Here is a 24,318-nt window from a genome sequence, read left to right on the forward strand (position 1 = left end):
TTTTAGTGGAAGCAACTAAACAGATGCTTCCATTTGTAAAAGTGATAAAAAAAAATCTCAAATTTGAGTCGATTAACTTCACAAATGCAAACGCAGCAGGGCCAAAGTGCTGAATCATTCCCATCCAGGCACTCAGGCACTATTGACACAAATTGATTAGACATTACAGTAGAAGCAAGGGCTTTAGCAATATAATTATTGGATGTTGGTGTGATGCTTGTGTGCAAATGCAAAATGGCCTTGAGGCTCATATTGAATGTCAAAATGATTGTGAAATCAGAAAATGGAGTCATTGGGCTTATGCATAAGGATGTTGATTGTACATTTTTGGACTGATTTCAGTTGCATTAGAAAAATAAGACTTTTATAGGCTACATGTTTAATAAGCTTGAACCTGCTTCGATGAGAATGTGGTCTACATTGTGTAAACGGTGACAGTTTGATGCAAACAAATACAAGTGTAAATCATATTTGACTATCAGCAACAGGTACAGTGCGTAATCCTACACGCCTGTAATTGTAAACCACATTTTATGTGTTTATTTTTTTATTTTGCAATTCCACTTTTCATCATCGCGTCTCTGCTACACTCCCCCTCTGCCTTTTGTTTCCGAGGTGGAGCCTGATACCCCGACTTCTCCAAACTGAAGTGCCGGCAAAGCAAACAGACAGGCAAGGACCGGGAGGCGGTGGCACAGATCTGGGACCAGCAGATCGAAGAGGCACAAACCAGGCGGTTGCAAGGAAAGAAGGAGGATTTTGTAGAGGGTTTCGCACGGTTGTACTCTTTTTTACAAACCAGCTGCACGGAGGAGCTTCAAGAAAGATGAATTATTTCATTATGTTGTCGCTTTTTGCCACGGTTTTCGCCGGAAATGCACCTCGGCTGAAATTTGTTGTGCACGGTAAGCAGAGCTGAATTGTCCGGATAATGTCTGTTTGGTCACAAGTAATTAAACCAAATATGCGATGTAGGTGTTTTATTTAGCGATGTCAAGTGTTTTGTAGGTGATGGATCAATGAATGGCTGAATGGTTGGATGGATGAATGAGTGAACACAGTGAGAGGTTAGTCGAGGTGATGTAGCCAGTTTTTTTACCCCAGTTCTCCTCGTGATGTTTTGTCCTTTGCAAAAGATGCACAAACAGCACGAATAAAGCCATATTGACGGGGCTGTGGATTAATCTCTTAAAACACCGCCCTCCCCCCACTGACCGAGTAGTAAATTACGCGCTCCACCATTCAGGCCGGCACACATGTTAACTGGCTTTTACAGGATGAACATCTGGAGAAAATCTGATCTGCTTTATTATCTTACAATTACTAAAATGTAACATGTATTAAGACTTGTGTTAAGTGTGTCCTTAGCCTCGTATTTTTCCATTTATAGTCCAAGATTCCAATTTCCATCATATTTATTAATTATTTTGATGTGATTTGTACAACTTGTGGCTTTTTCTTTGTTTTTTTGGACAACTTGTGTGATGGCTTTTTCTTTCTCAGTGCAATGCAAGGTATCCGAATGCTCACTTTTGATATATATATAAATGCACCGTCCCTGTCATTGGCACACATGGGGTTTTATTGGCGCCTGTCCCTCCACATCAGCACCCCCAGGCGCAGTGAGAGGACTAAATCCAGAGGCACTTTAATAAAAAACAACCTCTCCTTTCCCTCCTGGAGTAATATGGCGCCGGTTTGCCTTGACCATTGTGAGGATGTACCCTTTAAAAGAGCCGCGTGCCACCGCGGAAAAGCATCGTTGCTGTGAAATATGACTCTTTGGGGGTTGACACAATCAGTGGAGCTCCCGCGTCCTTGCGGAGCTGCAATGCGGGACACAGCAGCTGCTTCACTGCAGCACTGGAGTCCAGCACCTGGAAAGAGAGGGTTGCAATAGAGTAAAACCCTTCATAAATACATTATGTTCATTTACACATATACAGACATGGAGAGAAATGGAGAGGAGGGCTTTGAAATGGAAAATTCCAAGCCAACCCCCTAGTTATCTATTCCACTCACGCATTTTTTACACCACACACACACCCCTCTAATGTATTCAGCAATCAGTAGAGATGGGGGTTGTGTGTCAAGTTATATGGATCTGTATGCCTCCCCTCCCCGCGGTTGAACACAGTACAAAACGCACAAGATGAAGGCCCCGGACGTGCAAGTCATATCAATCAAACTCGTTGTTATGCAATGGCAGGGAGGGCTGTTCATGCATGTAGTGATGGGATTATCTCGCACACACGCACACAGGTAAAATAAACTGTCAGAGGGAATCAATCAAGTGCGCACATTGAGCCTGAAGTGCAGAGCCTTCTCAATAATCTGCAGCTGCTGAAGGGCTGGCTGCTATATGTCAGCACCGTGGACAGCGCAGAGGTCCTCACAAGGTGAAGGGTCCCCACGTTGCACGTTAGATGAGAACATAGCTTCAAGGAACTTTTTCAGGGATACATAATGGCTTTAACATTCAGTGAAAATTGGGTTCATTTGAGGTTGGAAATGCTGTGATGGCTTGAAGGGGCTTAGTGAAAGAATGACTTTGCATTCATTTGGCAGACACATTTGTCCAAAGCTATTACAATAAGTGCACAAAACTGCAGGAGTGAAAAGACGGTTTCCCTGCCAAACAAACAAGTGCATTGTACCATTTAATTCTTCCATCTTGAAGACTACAATGTTAAGTGTATACAGTATGCAATCTGTTTTAGAGGGTTTAGTATACCCATAAATAGACAAAATGTTAAACAACGAAAAATCGCTTATTGATTGACAAGGAATGATAGCCAAATATGTTGATTTTTACAGTTTGAGACTAGAGCGCAACAACCTTCATAATAATCTGGAATTTTTTTAGGGCTGGTTATATTTCAGCCTGTGGAAAGCAGTGAGGTCCTCACAAGGTGAAGGGTCCCCACTTTGCATGTGAGATAAGCACATACTTTCAAGGAACGTCTGCAGGGCTAAAACTGGTTTTAAGATTCAGGTTGAAATAAGGTTTGTTTAAGGTTGGAAATGATGTGATGGCTTTTAGGAGCTTAGTACATGATTACTGCATTCATTTGGCAGACACATTTGTCCAAAGATATTACAATAAGTCTATACAACTGCAGTATAGGAAAATATATCACTTAAAAAACGGCCTTCGTTTAGTCGACCAAAATATAGAGGGATTCATCTTTACAATTTGAGCCTTAATTGCAAAACCTTTACAATAATCTGCAGCTGTTTTGCGGCTGGCATTATTTCAGCACCGTGGACAGCGCTGATGTCCGTACCAAGTGAATGGTCCCCACTTTGCATGTTAGATGAGCACATAGCTTCAAGGAACATCTGCAGGGCTACACACTGGCTTTAAGCGTGATGTCGATAATCATAATTGTACAAAATGAGTTATTAGTTCAGCTTCTAAACCAATAACATATACATTAAACAAGAGTGTGTGTAATATTAATCTTGATTCATGTTCAGATAACGATTTATGAGAAAGTTTGGTCAAAGTTGGGGTGTTAAGGGAGTCAGAGGATAGGCATGGGGAGACAGAAAGTGAGCGAAGGATTTGAAAGAGAGCGAACAGCTCATCTCAAGACTAATTTGACATCTATGGCTGTATCCTAAATATCAGAACATTTCGCCAAAGTTCAGGCATCTCTTGCGTTGACCTTTTCTCTAGTTGGAGGCCTAGCACCTCAATACCCGATTGAACCACAGGCCTGACTTATGTTACTTAAAGGATAACCTAGAGGTCCATCTTCTCAACACCTTTACAGTCAAATGTTCTATAAATTGCAGCGGTTGATGGTGAACTTCAAAAGCTCTGCCTCTTTTTAAGTATGCTTTATTCTTGTTAAGTTTGAAACTACTCCCAACAACAACAACAACAACTGCACTTTATTCCTTTTTAATATGCACATTTCTCAGTGCAATTAGGCTTTTTTTGTATTATTAAAGGAAACCTATCATGCTATATTTAAATGATATATTGTAGGGCCATACCTATATAAGGTATATTTATACGTTTCTGTTTTCAAAATACCAAACAGATCATGCATTTTAGCCATGCCTCATTTCGCTCTATGTGCTGTTTGCTGTCTACGGGGCTGATTCTGCTGACCACGCCCCCCCTGCAGGAGAGGGGAGACGTGCTCTGATCAGCTGCTGGGCTGTCAGAAGAGGGGGAGAAAAAGAGATCTCCGTGTTTTATTATATAGAGTCGTTATTCATTTGTTTTAAAGCTCAATAAATAACAAAGAAGACCTTTGTCCGGCACTTTTCTAATTTTGTCCGGAAGATTTAAACTTTAACGGACATCTTGACCGGCGAAAGAAACTGAAACTGAAACTGCCGCACGGTCCCCTCGTTCCTTGGAAGAGGCGGAGAGGTGGGTGTTTGTCATCTGCTGGTGGACTGACCGGAGAGAATTACAGTGCTTGCCTCGACGGGGAGGGATTGCATTGCAGCGGGAGCAAACGCTTGCCTCGGGAGGGAGAAAGAAAGCCACAGCGGAGAATAAACAGAAGGGTAACCATGGTAACCAAGTCTTCTTCGCTGCTTTTGTGGCAGACTACAGGCCTGGCATATGTACTACAGCGTCTCCAGCGCTTTCGAACGGCAATGTCCGTGGCTGTCTCCTCCTGATTGGTGGAGTTGGCCCAATAGCCGTAGCGCCACCGTCCTGACGTCAGGACAGTGTTCAAATCTGGATCAGTTTTTATCAGATCCGTTGCAGCCCCTTTTTTAGAGATTTGGGTATGGAGGAAAATAGAGAGGGTTGTGTTTTCTGACACTTGGTGGGGACACATATTCATGTATAAAAGACGTACAAAAGTGCATTTTGCATGATAGGTCCCCTTTAAGTGACTCTCTAATTGGAAAATAATTTGGTTTCATTGAAAAATGACATGCTTCTCTGAGATGAAGGAACTTCTATAACCATTGAATTGAAAAACAAGCTAAAAAACAAGGCGGATTTTCATGTGGCCTCAAAAGCCTGACCTTTTAAAAAATTCAAGGTTTGCACCGAGCAATGATTACATGTCTATGGAAAACTAGATAGAGGGAAGTAAGCACATTTATTACATCCAGAATATGACATTTCAGTTGTATCTGTGTGACGCTTTTGCAGTTAAGAAAGACATGGAGAAAGAAGCTGATGAAGAAGACAGTACATCCTGTTCCTCCTTTGTGCTTTTGGCTCTTTAGAGAACTGGGACAGCATAGGCGGGGGAGGGGTTTAGCTAAGGTGGGACTTTGAAGGCTCCTTGTGATGTTTTCTTGAGAAAAAAAACCGTGTGTGCATGTTTACATTCAATGTTGCTTCCCTAAATGCAGTGGTGTTTGGACTATTGTGGTTATGCCTTGAGGCCTGACGGATATATTATATTAGTTCGTCATTAAAACCCAGATTGTTTACATAGTATCTTTGTTAGATTGGCAAAGATGTGTTTTAAAGTTATCAAATATGCAAGATAGGTGCAACTTATTCCTACTAAAACCTCAATAATTCAGTATAGCAATCAGCCATTTTTGTTTTTACTTTCTTTGACCTTAACGTAGTTCCGTCTAACAGGAGATTAACTATTTAACTGTGTCAAATGTATGTTGTAACTTATTCCAAAAGCCAAGCTATCTTTTGGAAACATTTCAAACCAACATTGTTTAAATAACCCAAATTAAGTAAGTCTGTTAGCTACCCTCAACATAACAAAAAAAATGTTTTTAATGGTTATATTTAATTTTAAAGTGTTCAACTATGGAAGAAAAATACACTATATACAGTATATCCACTAAATAGAAAACAAATACATACCTCAAACATTGTAACCCAACATTATTTTGGGGATACAGGCGGCAGTAAATCTAATATGTAAGTTGTTACCTACACCATCTGTCACATTGGCCCTTCTTGTACATTATTTACTTCCTTGTGAAGAACGAGTATCTTCAACTAGATTCCCACAAATCAGAGAGGCCACAGTTTCCATAGAAACTTAGTTGGTTGGCTAGCAACCCGTTATCAGTGATCACCATCCCCTCATCTTGCTCTGCTGTCAAACTGGATTTCTGTTTTATCTCAGGGATGAGAAGAAATCATTACAAATACCATGTGACCAACCATGACCGTTGAATCAGGTTTAGTGACTATTAGCTCATCTACTTGTATTAAGACATGCATCATTAGTCTGGAATTACATATTGATGTCATGGTGTATTTTTGTTAAAGATGAAAGGGAAAAATGAAAGCTTACTCAGATTTGATTCACTGTTATGTCTCTATTTTAATCTTCAGTTGTGTCACAAGCTTTAACAGGTACCTGGTTGGATTGCTTCAAAGCTTTTAAGCTCTTTAAAGTGAAAGTTCCTGAAATATAAATGTACTTCTGGAACAAAGCTAGGAAAAAAAGCTGGTAGCCCATTAAGAGGCTTGTAACTTTGATGTGTTATTAACCTTTTTTTGGTAGAACTCATGTCTTTAAAATTTGTTTTAGTACATATTATGCATGAATCACATGCTTTTGGAATCGTAGGAATATGAATGCTGGCAGAGTTGCCGTATATACACAGTAAGTGAGTCTGGGTGAATCAGAAATGCCTCATGTGTCAGACTGCTGGGGGAGTCCTGAGAGTAATTCATGCATCTGTTGATGGTATTTGCCCGCATGATTATTTCAGTGATATATATGCTCCCACCGAATGCCCTTTTCCTCCAACACCAAGGCAAGGTGTCAGTAAAGGCTCCATGTTTAATTTAAAAGCACAAAGGGCAGTATCATCCGATCGAGTGTTTTGGTAAACCGGACCAGTTTGAATACAGAATTCCTCGAGTTGGTTCAGATTCTGACGGCAGGATAAATGTTGATTAAAATGGCTCTTTGCCATCACAGCTTCTAGACTTTCACTCGACCTGCTTGAGGAGCTTAGGCCGGCTAAATCTGGATCATCTTTTTAAACAACCTCCTCTAAGTCAATTTGGGTTTAATGGATTGACCTTTTGTTATTGTGTTTAACCTTTTCTTTATGAATCTTTCACTATTGAATCTCTTTTTATCTTTAGCTGTTGATTTGATTACATTTCAATCATCTGGAAATTGCTTTTCAAACTCTGAACAAATGCTGTATGTGTTATTTTTCCTTTTATTTGTCATTCCCTACTATTTATTATTACCAAATGATAAAAGCAGTAGTGTTGTGTTCTGAATCTGAATTAGGTGTTGTTGTTTGTCTTGATTTTACAAGAGTTCAGTTCATTTATATTAATGTAACTTTGTAACTTCAGGGCACATTTTCATTTCACAACCACAAAACAAACATTTTAACAATTCAATCAACACAATACTCAAAGCACTTGCCTGCCTTTCTCTAATACACTTTGTTTTGATCCACAGAGCCCTCCAGGTTCCACTTCAACAAACCTGAGAACTACATCAGCATGTACCACCAGGAAGGAAGCGACACGGTGTACGTTGGCGGCCAGGCGATGGTCTATGTGTTGACGTTCACTAACAGAGGGGTCCGCGACGTGCAGGTACTCCACGTCTAGCTGACTTTTGCTGTCTTCACACTCTAATATTCGGGGGCATTTATCTCTCAGCTCCTGACAGTCTTTTGTAATGGAGAACCACTCTGCTGCCACATTTACAAAATAAATTACCAACCACAATATGAAATACTAACTACTGTCTGTACTGTAAGTAGGTCCACTTGGCCTAAATCTTGGCAAAATACGGTTTGTGTCCAAATTGTGCCGAAGTCCCTTTCCCATTTGACAAAATACCCATCAAAACCCCCTGACATCTGGCTTTTGTCCTTAAAGGGAAAGGTTATATAACATTTACATCATTTTACATCAGGTATATATCTGCTCCAGCTCCGATCAACAGTGATGCAAACATGACAACCAGGTGGATATGTAATACTAAGGCTCATATAAATATATAATAGATAGCTCAGCTCAGCTCCTGACAGCCTTTTGTAATGGAGAACCACTCTGCTGCCACATTTCAAAAGATAAATGGCCAACCACAATACGAAATACTAACCACCGTCTCTACCTAAGTCCACTTTGGCAACCAACCGATGTTTGGAATTACATTTCATACATAAATCTATATATAAAAGCTAGCACCTGAAATAGTTAGCCGGGACCTAAATATTGAATCACAGTTTAAGGCCTGCATACCCTGTGTAAACCTACATGTGTCTTTGTCGATAAATCTACAAAAGTACAGACATTGTTGAAGCACATAACCCACTCTAACTAAATCTAACTTTTAAAATACGGTTTGTGTCCATATTGTGCCAAAGCCCCTATCCCATTTGACAAAATACACATCGAAACCCACTGACATCTGGCTTTTGTCATAAATGGGGCAAACCACTTAAATCAGTCCACTTCAAAACCACTTTGTCCAATAACCAATTGGTGTTCATATATACATCTTAAGCTAGTAGCTAAAATAGTTAGCAAGGTCCTAAAGGTTGAGCCACAGTTAAAGTCCTTGCATACCCGTTGTACTCCTACATGTGTTTTCACTTCTATTGCCTGATGAAACTTCCTCTCTGAACTGTATGGGCCTGTGCACAGTGGTGATTGGTCTATAAGACATTGTCAGAACAAATAACCACCTCTAACTAAATGTTACTTTATACATTTCAGTTTGTCTAAAAAGTATGTAAAAGGTTCCCTTTCCCTCTCAAAGAACCCCCACCAACACCTATAGTTGGAAAGGTTACAATCAGCATTAAAAGTGAATACACCTGCAGTAATCAAAGGTATTGATCGTCTCCAGCTGTGATAAACAGTGATGGAAACCTGACACCTGTGTGGAAATACAATGGTATGGCAAACATGAATATATCTTAAATAATTTAGACTTATATTAAAATGTATTCCTTTTTTTAAACGTCACCAGACAGAAATGTATCATCGTCTAAAACACACTTTATTCAAACTTGAAAAACAAATATATGTTAGTCTTTCCACTGTTCCAAAAATAACCTACTATGGTTTGAGAGATGGCAAAATGTGACTGAATAACAAGAAATGCTTTGACTGTTTTGAACATTTCGAAGGATCCTTGGGCAAGATACCTTAACCCAAATTGCTCCCAAAGGCATGGCTGACGTATATAAGAGCTTTGAGGGGTTGAAAAGACTGGGAAAGTTCTAAATAAATGCAGTCTATTAACAGTTTAATATGAATTGACTGATTTATAATTGGAAAGGAGACTATCGCAGGTTTCTCTGTGTTTAAAAAACCTAATTTGGTGTTGATAAAATAGGTTTCTTTTTTAACTTCAGATAAAGATGGCCAGCTGTTTTCCCCCTGCCTCTAGGGTTAGGGTTAGGGTTATGTTACTGTTTTCCGGACTCTACCAGAGGATAACAAACAAAGTTGCCCTCCTGATGTGAGGTTAGAGAGGGCAGAGAGAGAGATGATACGACTGACCGACCACTGAGCAGTTCAGCCGCGGAGGACAGAGGGAGTTGGGTCATGCATACATTGATGAAGCTACAGATATATCTCTCTGTGAGAAAAGCAAACACTCATTGGGTTATTAATGTCAACATGGCTCAAGATAACACACCGTGTGGGCTTCAGTGTCAGCAGTGACAAGCTTGACAAATTGAAACGACTGTAAGCTTGTCTCGATGTCTCATTCAAATATGACTAAGCTTTGCATTTTCGGAACGATTGCTGGCTTAGTGTTGGGTTTTCCTCAGTGGAGAGGAAAAGACGAGTGAGTAAACAACTGCTGGGGATGAGTTGTCATTGATGTTTGATGGTGTCATTCTCTCACTCACACTTTAGTGAGATTCTGTCACAACTTATTTCCAGTGAAGGTTAGTTCAGCGGAGCGTAACAGAAGAATAATTAAAATTCTTAAAACATCAGACACAGATAAAGATAGACTGAGGGCTTCTTTAGTGAAACCAACAATTCTAGTGGGAGACATTTTAGTTAGTTTGACTGAGGAGCACAGCACTTTTCAGATTTCCCAAAAGATAAGTTAATTCTGAATCATTAAGACGAGATACTATAAACCTTCATTCATGCCCAAATGTAAATTGTGTTAAGGCAGACACAGAATAAGAATGAAATGAGGACGGTACAGATAAGAGTTCTCACAATGATAATAATGATACAAATATTAATGTGTTACCGTATGAACAAGATCATTTACGGCAAATTGTACACATATGAGAAGGTATATACATATAAATATGTGCAGGTGCAAGTGTGAGTAAGTGCAGGTAGTTCCGACATAACTCTTGATTGGATTATCTGTGATGCTTTTTGTTAAACTGCTCGTCACTGTTTTTGACATATACTGTATGTACTGGGCGCATCACGTTCACAGTTCTCCTTTTGGTGGTAGTTATATGTTTTTGTGTTTTTGTCTGTAAAGGCTAGAATCCTAACGTTCCCTCCAGCGGGAGTTTCTGCCTGAAACGCCTCCATCGGACGATACTGTAGTGACATCATTATGTAACACTCACGCTTCTATTGGCTAGCGCTCCAACATGTTATACTTCATAGGATAAGGGGCGGGATATCTCTAAGGGGTTGACCAATCACAACAGAGCCGGCCAGCAAACCAATCAGAGCAGACTGGGCTCTGGTTTCAGACAGAGGGTGAAAAGAGTAGTTTTGAGAAAAATAAAGAGCCTTTTGAACATTAAAGCATGGAGACATGTCACAGTAGAGACACTACATACTGATATACACCTGAACATCAGCAGGAGAGGACTCTTTAAAGTAGAGACACTACATACTGATATACACCTGAACATCAGCAGGAGAGGACTCTTTAAAGTAGAGACACTACATACTGATATACACCTGAACATCAGCAGGAGAGGACTCTTTAAAGTAGAGACACTACATACTGATATACACCTGAACATCAGCAGGAGAGGACCCTTTAAAGTAGAGACACTACATACTGATATACACCTGAACATCAGCAGGAGAGGACTCTTTAAAGTAGAGACACTACATACTGATATACACCTGAACATCAGCAGGAGAGGACTCTTTAAAGTAGAGACACTACATACTGATATACACCTGAACATCAGCAGGAGAGGACTCTTTAAAGTAGAGACACTACATACTGATATACACCTGAACATCAGCAGGAGAGGACTCTTTAAAGTAGAGACACTACATACTGATATGAACCTGAAAAGGAGCATATGTAAAGCACAGGAGGTCAGGTTGGAGAAAAATATACAACAAAGACACAAATGCATGTATTTAACTTTTATCTATCTACGACAGCAGCTTTTCACTGTGAATATTGTGTTGTAGCAGTTGCAGTAAGGTCGCAGTGTTCTTGCTGAAACAAGGCAGTGTGAAAGAACTTGGCACGAACTAAACATCCCTTCCTCCCACAGATCCCAGCGGCATCTGACCAGACTGCAATTGATACCTGCAAGGCAAAGGCTGCACCACTCGAGGTAGCAACTCATCCTCACAGTCAGCACCTCCATCCCTCCTGCAAAGCACTCTCCTCATCATCATCATCATCATCATCATCATCATCATCTTCATCATCCCCATCGTCATCATCATCATCTGCAGTCGCACATCAGTGAGGTTTGATTACCCAAGTTTAATTCAGCTATTAAGATTCATGATCTTTTTGTTGTTGCTAGGATATATAAAAGAGAAAATAATTCCAACAAGCAGATGCAATAAAGACAAATGTATAAATAATGTTAATTTATACAGACGGGATCACATTACACCGGAGACAGCTTCACCTCAAAACAAACAAACAGATGAGTGAGCTGTTGATAATTGCAGTGCATCATTTAAAGAGGTTCCATAGAGACTGAGCAAATATCGAGAGATTTATACAATATTCAACCTGAAATATGTCTAATAGCGTGGGGAAGCTACTCCTAATGTGAAATGCTCCGAGGGTTAGTAATAATCTTAAGAGGCCTTGGTACAATGCTGACTGATTTGCTGCTTGTAATAAGACACAAAGAAATGTGAAAAATGCCTGGCAAGAAAAGCAGATGTCTTAGTATTTAAAGATTCTTGAAGACCAAGATCATTTTCAATAATGAATAATCTCCACACTAATTTTCATGATTGCAATTACAGGAAAATTGACATGATCAAGTTCCATTTATTCTCAAGGCAAACATTCTGCATTTGCTCAATAGATACAAAGATAATTAATGTTCCAGTCCCTACTTAGCCTAATGTATTACTTTAGATGGGATACATCTGATATGATTACATTCTCTGTCATTATGTTAAAGCTCAAAGGCAAATGACTCTTTCAGCGTTTTCATAGCCAAGAGGGTCGTGCACCTGCAAGGGATTGGTGATTAATAATATGCACAGAACTAAATGCCTGTATGCTGCTTTTTTAGAATGATTGAAGACAGAACAAAAGCAGGGTGTAGCTTCGAGTCAATTGTTTCCATGATGGTCACAGTCAACACGCAGTATCATTGATCGGCCCAAAAAACAAGTAGACAACTTATTTGTTTGTTTATTTATCTGTTTATTTATTTGTTGTTTTATGTTTTTGTTTTGTTCTTTAATTTTTCAATTACAAATGTATTTCTTTAAGAAAAAAAAAATATACATACATGTTAGTAATTTGGTTTTTGGGAGAAGGGGTGGGATTAAATAAGTGTAAACTTCTTCCCACCCCTTTTCGGATGTGTAGAATTAGTAATATTTTTGTATATCAATTTGACATTGATATATATGACATCATTTTGTATTGTATCATAATTCTCATGTTCAATTATTGTATTATTGTTTTACACATTCGAAATAAATCTAATCAAATCAAATCAAAACATTATATACACCCAAAATACACAAACAATCCTTATCTTTGTGTCAACAGGAAATAGTTATACATTCATATATCTTTCCTGCGAAACCCTGGATTAGTTTAGAAGTATGTTTAGGTCCATTCCAACATGTTTAAGGTTAGAGAAAGATTTAGGGTTTACGAACCTGCACACCAACCCCGACTCAGTTTCCTTACTCGCTGCCTCGCTCTGTGAAGGGCACACTGCTTCCTGCACCAGTGCTTCATGTTGGACATAAATCAGGGGGTGCGAAGTCATTACATATTCATGTTTTTCCTCGGGACACTTGGCTGATATTCCAATGAACATGTTTGTTGTCAGTGCTGAGAGCCATTTACCAAGCAGTACAGTACAACTACAAAACATGAAGCATTAATACATTTTGGGACCAGCTTTATAAAACATTGGTTTGAAGGTTCATATTAGTCCCAGTGAGATAAGTCTGCAACAGCTTAATCGCCCGCATAACATGGATCCTTGTCATGCTTTTTATAGGTTATTGTGCATGCAAATGGTCTGCGAAGGATAAAATCCCAAAGTTCCTAACAGAGGGAGTTTCTCTCCCAACACAGTGTGCGCAGTTTGAGAAAAATAAAGAGCTTTTTGAACATTAAACATGTTCTATAACAAATCATAGTACTTACATCCTACATTTGTGCATTGGACAAGTACGAACCTTTTGCAAACATGCCCAAACTCTATTTTTACATAAGAACAGAAAGAAAAAAGTGTAAATTACACAGCTCACCCACTCGCCTACACACCCACCTACACACACTTACACAAGCTCTGGCCCTGCTTTTTGGACTTCAAGATGTCCGTCCTCCATCTTGTTTACTTATCCACGTTTTTATCAGAATGTGTGTTTTTTCTTTTTTTGTTAAAAGACAAACTACAACAAACATGGCTCAACATGAGAGCCAATGCAAATTTGAATTCACCCCTTAAGGTTTTATTCAGTATTCATTTTCGTCCTCCATCCACTAATACCGTAGAGAAAGCAGTCCATGTCTTTCCGATAATGAAGAAGTGATGCATATGGAGTGTAGCAGTGCTGTACTGCAGGGCTAAGCCTCCTGTGTGCTGTCTGCCAAAATTGTTCAGAGCATGGATCACCTCCAATTTCCCTTAAATCTCTCCCTCTCTGAGCAATCCGCTTTTGCCCTCGTAATCTGTTTTGTGTTGCAGTCTGTCTTTGATTCCCTATGCCTCTATTCCACCTCCGTCTCTTGTTGTTGTTTTATCAGTCTTGTTTTCTCTCGGCCCTTGTCTCCAATCACTCTTCCACATGTTCTCTTTTGCCTCTCTGCATCTTTTCCCCCCCGTCACAATCTGTGTAATTGTCTCCCTTTTCACTTTTGGTTTTGCCTCATGTTCTGCCTTTGTCCCTCTCTATTACTGACTCTTTCTCTCACAGCTGGAGTGTGATAATTTCATCACCGTCATTCAGAAAGTAAACGACACAATGATTATATGTGGAACAAATGCTGGGAGCCCCAGGTGCTGGATGCTGGTAAGTGTTTCTCTCAGACAAATTCTTTTGAAATGCTAGGGGAGTACAGTATGTTATTTTGCAGCCACTATTACACTTTGTATTGGTTGCTACTGCGGCTCCTTAAAGAGAGTCTCAAGATCGATTGTAATTAGCATTCACTCATTTGCTCCATTACTTCTTCGGTTGGTTAGATGAAGGCCGGGACTTTCTTATTGCCTATAGGAGGATGTTTTCTCTTAGTAATGAGAATGAAAGTGTCTGGCCATGGCATAGCAAAGTGTAAAATGTAGACTCAGACGACTCTATTTATCTCAAGAAGTGCAAGACTTTTTCAGCCCAGTCCATGCACTGCATACTAGGGCTGGGAATCACCAGGCTCCCCACGATACGATACTATCGCGATACTTAAGCCACGATACGATAGTATTGCGATTCTACGATATGCTAAGTATTGCGATACGATATATTGCAAATCACATCTATGTCTGTCTTCCCTTCCTGGTTAAAAAATGTATTTGCAATATGAATAGTTTATGTAAATAACACAATGTGTGTTATTTTAACCTGAAAAGGAGATGGCATTGTTTTTGTTACTTTCATTGAAATGATATACATGTCTTAACGTAACTTCCTGTTTTATATACGACCATCTTTCGGAGGGATATGCTACATTTTATATTAAAAAAAAAAGTATATAATAAAATATTGATACTTGGCATCCGTGTATCGATACAATATCTCCACGCAAAGTATCGCGATACTATTCTGTATCGATTATTTCCCCCACCCCTACTGCATACATAATGCATGACTTGAATGAACAGGGGTTACAATGCTAGACTTCCTCCAGGCAGAAACAGCTCTTCCCTCTCCGATAGGTCAATGAGACGGTGCTGACCGACGTCCAGGGGAATGGGCAGATAGCGTCGGCCTCTGACATCTCACCGCCCTACCCTTCCCAGAAGTCCATCAGCTTTCCTGCAGGTAACAAACTCAGAAAGGAAAATACGGCTCTGCTCGCAGGAGTCAAGTTAGAAAATAAACGTGATGGAGGCAGCAACAAACAATGTCTTAAAGATACACAATTGCCTTCGAAAAAACCCCACATTTTACCTTAAAAGTGTGTAAAACGGCATTAGATTAAAAACAGAATTTGGCTTGTTTATATTCGGACCAACCGTATTTGGATACCAAAACTGTGTGGAGCTCAGTTTCTGTAAGAAAAGCCTCTGTGGTTAAATACATTCAATGTGTTAAAAGATAAAAGTTAGAAGTAATGAATTCTTCAGTCATTTTTCCTCAGTGTCTCGGTTAGTAAGTCTCACCTTTTCTCATCCAAGAAAGGTGTCACTTTCTTAAATATCTTATTTTGTATCAAAGCTGCGTTTATATTAACTTTGCTCATTTGAGTGTGGAGCAACCGAGTGAGACGTGAGAGTCCCAGCCTCCCTGGAGCGACCTGACTTCTTATTATCTCTCTATTCATAACATGGAAATTAATAGGTTGCTTTTATTTAAAGGAACCCACAGAACACTATTTTAACGAGCCCATCCTCTACAAGATTGGTGTGTTAACAAACCATGTATTTACTGGCCTAAAGCATATTTATTTTAATTTAAACAAGATTTAATTTGATCCTATTACTGAAAATAATGCTTCATGCTGATGGCTCAATTTCTAGGTTAATCTCTTGTGTTTTAAGTGTATATTGTTGGAGCTAGTAGAAATAAAGTGTGTATAACGTGTTTAAATATACTTCATCACACAAGGTAAGATTTAAACTCAGGTCACTCATGTGTAAGTTACAAACCCTTTATATGTCTGAGTAGCCTTTCAATCAATATGACAACGAATGGAGCCACAGTTAAACGAAGGTTATCGAGTGAGTGATTCAATTCACTTCACAGTTGAATCGAGATCCTTCGTCCATCACAGTTCGAGCCTTTTCTACCAACAATGAACCTGCATAAAAACAGAAAAAGTACTGTGTTAACAACTTTTGGGCAAATAAGATAAGATGAGATAACATAAGATTGACCTTTATTTATCCTCAAGTGAAAATTCTGCACGCACGCACGCACGCACACACACACACATTACAAATACACACATGCATATGACCTATACAGATATGGTCTGCATACAGATATGCACAAACGCATGCATGTACTGAGAGATGAAGAGCGAAGAGGCTGCAGGTTGTCAGGTGTCAGGGAGCAGTTTGGGGTTAGGGCACCTCAGCAGTGTACAGGTGAACCGGCACCTCTTCAAATACCAGTCCGTATGTTTGGTCCATTTGCGACTTGATCCAGCGACCCTTCACTTCCCCAGCCAAGTCCCTACGGACTGAGCGACTGCTGCCAAAATACAACTTTTAAGAGAACTGGACAAAGCAAGTCTAAACCTTAACTGCAAATGCATCAGTTTTATTGTATCAAACCCAAATGCCTCTCAAAGGGTTTTACAATCTTTACAGAAAACCAACCTCTATCCATCGACCCTTGATCTAGATATAAAACAACACCATCCCCCGAATTATCAACCCCAGTTTAAAAAGCTCTTAGATCAGGGGTGTCCAAACCTTTTTCACAAGGGCCACATACAGAAAAATATACGAAGGGCTGGGCCACTCACTAGAGGTATATTGCCTCATAAGTTCTGTTATAAGTTAGCAAAATCAATCAAATGTAGGTAAATGATGCTTGTGAGTGTTGGCAGCTCATCCCTTACAACAGAAGCCTCAGGTTGATTACAGGAGGCGTGTGGCGCAGTGGGTTGAGCGGCAAGACACTTCACCCCAAATTGCTCCTGTGGGGATTGCCCACAGTATTGAGTATGTAAGTCGCTTTGGATAAAAGCGTCTAACAAGTGACATGTAATGTAATGTAATGATTATAATATGGAGAAATAGGAAGGGTGTATTTCAAGCTTGTAAATAAGTCATTGGGCTTTTTTCTTATCAACTAAGATGTTAGAAAATGTTTCCAAGTTGAATTGACTGAATTTATTTGAAAAGTGGTCTCATTAACACATGAATACTACTGTGTGATATATGTTTACATTTGGAGTTAAGAAGTACAATATAAGACAAGCACACGTTTCATTTGTGGGCCATATTTCATTATACTTTTTGAATTTGTTGAGGGCCGCATTTGGCCCCCAAGCCGTCTTTTGGACACCCCTGTCTTAGAGGAAAAGAGAAAAGGGGAAACCTTAAAAAGAGTAATGAATTAATTCCTGTGCAACAGAAATATATCGTACATGTTATTCGTCAAAGTCCAACACCACCGGGGGATCACACCTCGCTGAGTGAAAAACATGCGACAGTCAGCCATCTGCTGTGGTGCCTTCACATGGAAACATTCACATTAAACATTGAGCTCTTATATAACTCACTGCACAAATAGATTTAGAAATAACTCACAAGATTTACAGAATCCTGGACGATAAAGAGTAAAGAATGATGGTAGGGTTGTTAAAAAGATTAACATGTTATCAGAATGTTCTTTAAAGTCCTAGTGGTTTTGATCAAGGTTAGGAGAGTCTTTTGATTGATTTGATTGTGTAGGATACATATCTTATACATATTTCTATTTTTATATTCGGGATTGTGGGAAACGGTATTTCGATCTCTCTGTCTGTGCACACAAGCTGAAAGATTGACAATAAAGTTGACTTTGACTTAAAATGGTATGTGCCATAAGTACTGCGTATATGTACGATATACTGTATGCCCTACACGTTTAGATTACTTTCCAATTGTGGTACAAACATTTGGCTAAATTTAGATATCCACAAACTACTGTCTGTTTCGGTTCTTTACAAGAGTTTCATTTTGTTCATTAGCACATGAAAGTTCTCCATATTCATGTGTTGGGACATTTTGTTCCCAACACAACAAATTGATACTCAATTTCATCACAAAGGAAACATATTTTTTCCCAGTTTTTATTCGTACATGCATCACATTGACGTTTGTAATCATAGTCCATCTTGCCAATTTGTTTTATTCCCTTAAATTCATCAAGTAGTTTTGTTTGGACTCACAATATTTACCCGTTTTATTGTATGGGAAGTTGAACATCATGTTTAGGTTTGAAGTTATACTTCAGTGCCAGGTTCAAACCGTTGAGTTTTTGTTCAAATGAAAGATCTTCTAGCAAATATATTATGCTTTACAAATCCAGCTAAATTGGATTAAAGTGGACCTATCATGCTATATTTGAATAATATAGTGTAGGACCATACCTATTTAAGGCATATTTATACTTTTTTTTTTTCAAAATACCAAACAGATCATGCATTTTAGCCATGCCTCATTTTGCTCAATTTGACAATTTCTAGCTCTGGGCAGATTCAGTGAGAACAGCACCATCTACTGGCCTGGCATATGTACTACAGCATCTCCAGCGCTTTCGAACGGCAATGGCCGTGGCTGTCTCCTCCTGATTGGTGGAGTTGGCCCAATAGCCGTAGCGCCACTGTCCTGACGTCAGGACAGTGTTCAAATCTGGATCAGTTTTTATCAGATCCGTTGCAGCCCCTTTTTTAGAGATTTGGGTATGGAGGAAAATAGAGAGGGTTGTGTTTTCTGACACTTGGTGAGTTCCCTGGAACACCGGGGACACATATTCATGTAGAAAAGACGTACAAAAGTGCATTTAGTATGATAGGTCCCCTTTAACCTGTTTCACGCCTTCCCCCCGGTACCGGGCGGATAAACGCGTCATTTGCAGGAAACAACGTCTAAGGAATCTTAATATTGAATAAAACTATGAATGTGTTATATCCATGTAACGGGAAGAAACTCAGCTAACTGATCTTTTTAATTTTTTTTTTCAAAAAAAACCCACAATGCTAGCACTCAGCCTCTGAATTAGCCTCGATCGAAAAAAACGGGACCGACAAACGCACATAAACTCACTCAGAACTCCCTTATTACTTATCCTAGATGCACAACCAAACACTATTTTTTGGTGTCCTGGAGACACTGAATCTAACGGTGCCCACCTCAACACTCAGTGATAAACATTCGCGACGCTATCAACGAAAGTGTACATCATCACATGTGGAGCCAAGAAGCTAAACATATAAATATGGCTTACCTTGGTCAAAAGTGGTCTTCAATGGCATTAAAACGATAAAAAAACGATGCTGCAGTTAATCCATAGGTTCATCCTATGTGTCTGTGCCTTCTTTGAAATTATTTCTGATAATCCATAAGCAATACAACTGCGTTTTAGTTTCCAAACTCCAGAAGGAGACATTCCTCCAGTTTAGTTTCGCTTTCCACACGGAAGCGGCAACATTTTTTCTTTACAATGTATGTGTATGTGAGTATCCTCCTTCGATTCTATTGGCTCTAACGGTCACAAGGGTATGTCAACCAACCAGATCGAGCAAGGGGGGCCAGAGATAGGTCAAATCCACCCAAATGACCCCAGATGGCCCAGTTTTTGGCTAAATCTCTCTATAAAGGTCAAATTTCACTTGTTTTGCATCAATCTTGATACAGGGTACTTATTATATGTTGTACTTTGGATTCCTAAAGCTTTTAGTCTACTAACCCATCATCCAAGGGTAGTTTTCACTATCTGTAAAAAATAATTTTTGGACGGACACTATAATTTACAGTTTTTTACTATGTAAAATCTGAATTTTCTTTAAAATAAAAAACATTTATATTGATTCTGACACTTCTACATCCAACTCACAGGTTTATCATTACTTTGAGAAAAGATTATTAATTTAACCCTTTTAGAAGGGAAGATATGGTCATTTGTTCTGGGAATGTCATTTTCGAGCCTGAGACCTGAAAAACAGGCTCAGAGTGGAACAGGTTAAATAAAAAAGACAATTGTAATGGGTGAAAATCGTCTACGAGGATCCCAAATGCCTTTGTTTGCTTGCACCTCTCCACAGGGAACTTGTGATTATCCAGCTGTGCAGAATCACATTAACTAAATAGAGATGTTAGGAGTTAAAAACATCCTTTCCACATTGGTCAAAGCTCATTATTAGCGACGGACAAATTGTTTCTTTGTTAACCCATCTAATGCAGATGGACTGTCTGTGGAGACATTCAGAAATTAGTGAGAGGTTAGTATGCGCTGCAGGACGCTCTTCAAAATCGATTTCCGAAGCAACGATCCGATCCGCGTCTCGAGTTGCGAAGCGTTCTAACAACGATAAGTCCTAATTAAGATGTTACTGCTACCATCTCAAATGCTAATTTCTATGGAGACCTAAGAGCTCTAAGTGGGGTTTGAAGAATGGCGCTCGTGAGCTTTTCTGCCTTGATGTCTTTTTTACTCTCCTTCTTGAGTCTAAGTCCTCCCCTCCCCCCCTTTGTCTGTCTTCACTCTCTGTTTAATGTTCTCTCTCTGTATCCTCTCTCCTCCAGCTTCACTCAACCCCCCTCCTGTGTCACTTCAATCTCTCATCCTCTCCCTCTGAACTGTGTACCCTTTTCTTTTTTTAAATCAACACTCTCTTCTTCCTCTCTCCTCTCTCCTCTCTCAGATGGGAGTCTGTATTCGGCAATGTCATCTGTGGCAGGTCACCCCGGCTCCATTCGACGTACCTTTGGCTCCCAGAAGCTCCTGAAGACGGAGAACATTTGGCTGCTGAGTGAGTAGGAGGAGGAGGAGGAGGAGGAGGCGGAGGAGGAGGAGGAGGAGGAGGAGGAGGAGGAGGAGGAGGAGGAGGAGGAGGAAGAGGAGAGTCACGCACACAACATATAGACTGATGAATATGGAGAAGGTGTATGCCAAGCTGATTTTGCTTTTATTGATTTCTGGAGGATATCAAAAAATCTATTCTTCCTAGTAAGAATGCAAATTCATGATATAAAAAATGCAATTCTTACTCGTAATAATGTTTATTTCTGATATCAAAAAATGAATTTTAACTAGTTAGAATGCAAATGCTTGATATCAGGAATTCAATTGTTACTAGTTATAATTCAATTTTTATTTATAACTAGTTCAAATTGTATTTCTGATATCAAGAATTGGCATTTCGACTAGAGAAATTGAATTCTTGATATCAGAAATTGGTATTTGTACTAGTTAAAATGTAATTGTAACTAGTAATAATTGAATTACTGATAATCAGAAATTGGAATTTGAACTATTCCAACTCCCATTGAAATGAATGAGAAAAACGATGCAAATCTCACTAGTTAAAATCGCATTGCTGATATCAGAAATACACATTACTTCTAGTTACAATTCAATTTCTGATATCAAGAATTTTACTTCTAACTAGTTAAAATTCTATTTTTTATATCAGAAATAAACATTCTAACTAGTAACAATAGATTTTTTAATATCCTCCAGAAGAGAATAAAAGCTAAATCGGCTTGCCATAAAGGTGGGTGTAGATATCCCACTTTGATTCCCAGGGGGAAAATACCATGTAGGTTTATTTACTCTTATTTTTCCAGGTCATGTTCTTCACAGCAGTTTAATGTGAACCAGAAACAAGTCCACTGAGAGAAGCCATTTTGGCGCAAAAAGGTTATGCAATAATGTGGAAAAAAAGATTGCTAGACTCAGGGAGATCTTCAAGATAAAGTGGAGCAAAGTGCCGATATCTTAATGGACAATTTGAAATCTCATCACCAGATCCACAGTTTGCGGGGGCAGCCGTTATCCCGTCCACAGTGAAGTACAAGGAGGAGATCTACTTCTTCTTCAGTGAGCTCAACAAGACAGCCCGAGTGGACGAGGAGCCGTACAGGGCCCGCATTGGACGCATCTGCACGGTAAAAATCAACAATTTTTTGACATTTGTAGACAAAGAACTAGTTCAATAAGTAAATACATAAATACAATACCTGTTAGTTAGCAGATGTCTTGGGTAGTCATGTCTTTCTTAGCAAAAAATGAAGTCACTTTTCTTCTGTGTGTTGTAATCTTTTCATGTATCCAACTGGCTAGCTAATGGCCCCATCATGACAGCCATCCAATTGTGATACTTCCATTAGTAGACTCCCATGCAGGACACTTTGTAAACTATTTACTTATTTGTGGGAATGAGTTTTACTAGGGTATAGTGTTTCCTTAAAATTGCACACTTGTTTGCGCTCACTGGGTATACAACCAATGCTGTAAGCTAGCTTGCAAGCTAGTTAGCAGAGTTGTCTTTTGGGGTACCAAATCAATACAGGCTAAATAAAGACAATAAACATTCAACACTCAACTTTTTGAGCAACATGAGTGAAGAAACAGAACTGCACTTTGCCAGCCTTAGGGTTAGGATGAGTGTGAACACAGTTATAAACTCAAAACAGAAAGTGAAAGTACAGAAGGTTGTGCATTGAGACACACCACTATAAATGCTCTTAATTAGATATAAAGAACTTTTTACTGAGATCATTTCTTGTTGTATCTCTATGCATTGATCCATTCATATTTAGCCTTTACAAGTTGCTGCTTGGCAGATTTACATTTGATTGAGCTACACTGCACACATCAGTGTACTGAATCTCAAAGATAAGACACGCAACATTTGTATTTCCCCTTAAATGTCAGAGTACTCCTATGAGAGAGAGTAACTGGTGTTGTGGGTGAGGGGTCAGAGTCACATCCTTGCGGGGGACTCAAAGTATAATTCTAAATCAATTTGGCAACCCGGCTGCCATATTATGACTTTGTTGTCACAATCCTTTCATGTTTGTTTCCAGGTGGATGAAGGGGGCATCAAAGCGCTGCTGGAGAACTCCTGGACCACCTTCATGAAGGCCCGGATGATGTGTGGCGCAGGAAAAACCCACCAGCAGTACAACAACCTGAAGCAGGCGGTGGTTCTGACGGCGCAGGACAAGAGGGCGGGGGTCCTGTACGGCCTGTTCTCCAACGCATGGTGAGCAGGAACCTACACACACATCGACTGCTCACACCGTTGTCGTGGATTCGATGTAACACTCACAACATTCAAGAATAAGACAACACAGACACAGAGATGGTTGAAGTCAAATATGGGTAACACTTTATATTAAGGTACACATATTCACCATCAAATAGTTGTTAAGTAACATGCATATTAGCAGTATATTGGCTCTTTATTAGTCATTACAAAACACTTATTAATGCCTTATTCTACATGACCATATTCTACAATAATAGGCCATTAATTGAGAGTTTTTCCTCAATAACCCTCTAATTAGTGCTTATTTATTGCAAGTAAGGACGTTGTTGTACATTAGTTTTGGTCTTAATATGCGCTGCTCAATATGGGCCTAATAAGGCAGCAGTACCACAAGAATAGTAATTCTCCCATAATAACACTAATATGATCTATTCTTATGTAACAATAAATTAAACTAAGTGTTAATTGTGTCAAAATAACGAAGAAATTGGTATTTCTAACTCAGAATATGTTCCCTATTTTAAAGTGAAGTTTTGTTTATAACAAATACGCTAGTAGTTTGAAGAACACCAAAGTGGTGGTGGTGAATTAATTTAAGTTTTCCGCACTCTCACGGGAATATCTCCGCAATGGAGCGAGCTTACGTTTCACTTTCAATTGCATGAAATAGCCCAGCGCAACACCTTCGTCAAACATGTTGCCTCTTGTTTGTACCATTTTCAGGCGATTTGTAATCTGTTCTAGAAAAATGATGTGTTTTTTAGGATTTCAAGAAGCATATAGAACAAACAATGGATGTATGTTATGAACATGTATCCATGCTGGAAGTAGATGTAGATGTATTAGGAGTTAGATAGAGATTACTATCTGATATATGCATCCGATGAAGCATTGCATGAAGTCTGTTGATGATCAGAGGCTGTTGTTGGGTCTGCATAAACGTTTTTTTATTTTTGTTTTGTTGGCAGACCATGCAGGCCTCAGAGAGTTAAACTTGGGCCTGCGATACTACTATATTTTGTTTTGAAAATCCACAGCGGAGGTTTGTGTCGTACTATGCGGTGTATTTTGGATTTCTCTCAGTAGCCAA

General features: G+C 39.3%; 1 protein-coding gene across 1 annotated transcript in view; it reads left to right on the plus strand.

Moving 5' to 3' along the window:
* The first annotated feature begins 663 nt into the window (after positions 1-663).
* si:ch211-113g11.6 (uncharacterized protein LOC559008 homolog) overlaps positions 664-24,318 on the plus strand; it is a 47,362-nt gene continuing 23,707 nt past the window's right edge. Inside the window, exons 1-8 of the mRNA XM_034145850.1 lie at positions 664-905; positions 7,395-7,534; positions 11,410-11,472; positions 14,276-14,371; positions 15,232-15,337; positions 20,877-20,984; positions 21,983-22,122; positions 23,044-23,222. Of these exons, the coding sequence (XP_034001741.1) occupies positions 827-905; positions 7,395-7,534; positions 11,410-11,472; positions 14,276-14,371; positions 15,232-15,337; positions 20,877-20,984; positions 21,983-22,122; positions 23,044-23,222 (911 nt within the window). The 5' untranslated portion in view covers positions 664-826. The remainder of the gene's footprint in view (positions 906-7,394; positions 7,535-11,409; positions 11,473-14,275; positions 14,372-15,231; positions 15,338-20,876; positions 20,985-21,982; positions 22,123-23,043; positions 23,223-24,318) is intronic.

Source organism: Trematomus bernacchii, unplaced genomic scaffold (assembly GCF_902827165.1).
Source record: "Trematomus bernacchii unplaced genomic scaffold, fTreBer1.1, whole genome shotgun sequence".
Lineage (NCBI taxonomy): Eukaryota > Metazoa > Chordata > Actinopteri > Perciformes > Nototheniidae > Trematomus > Trematomus bernacchii.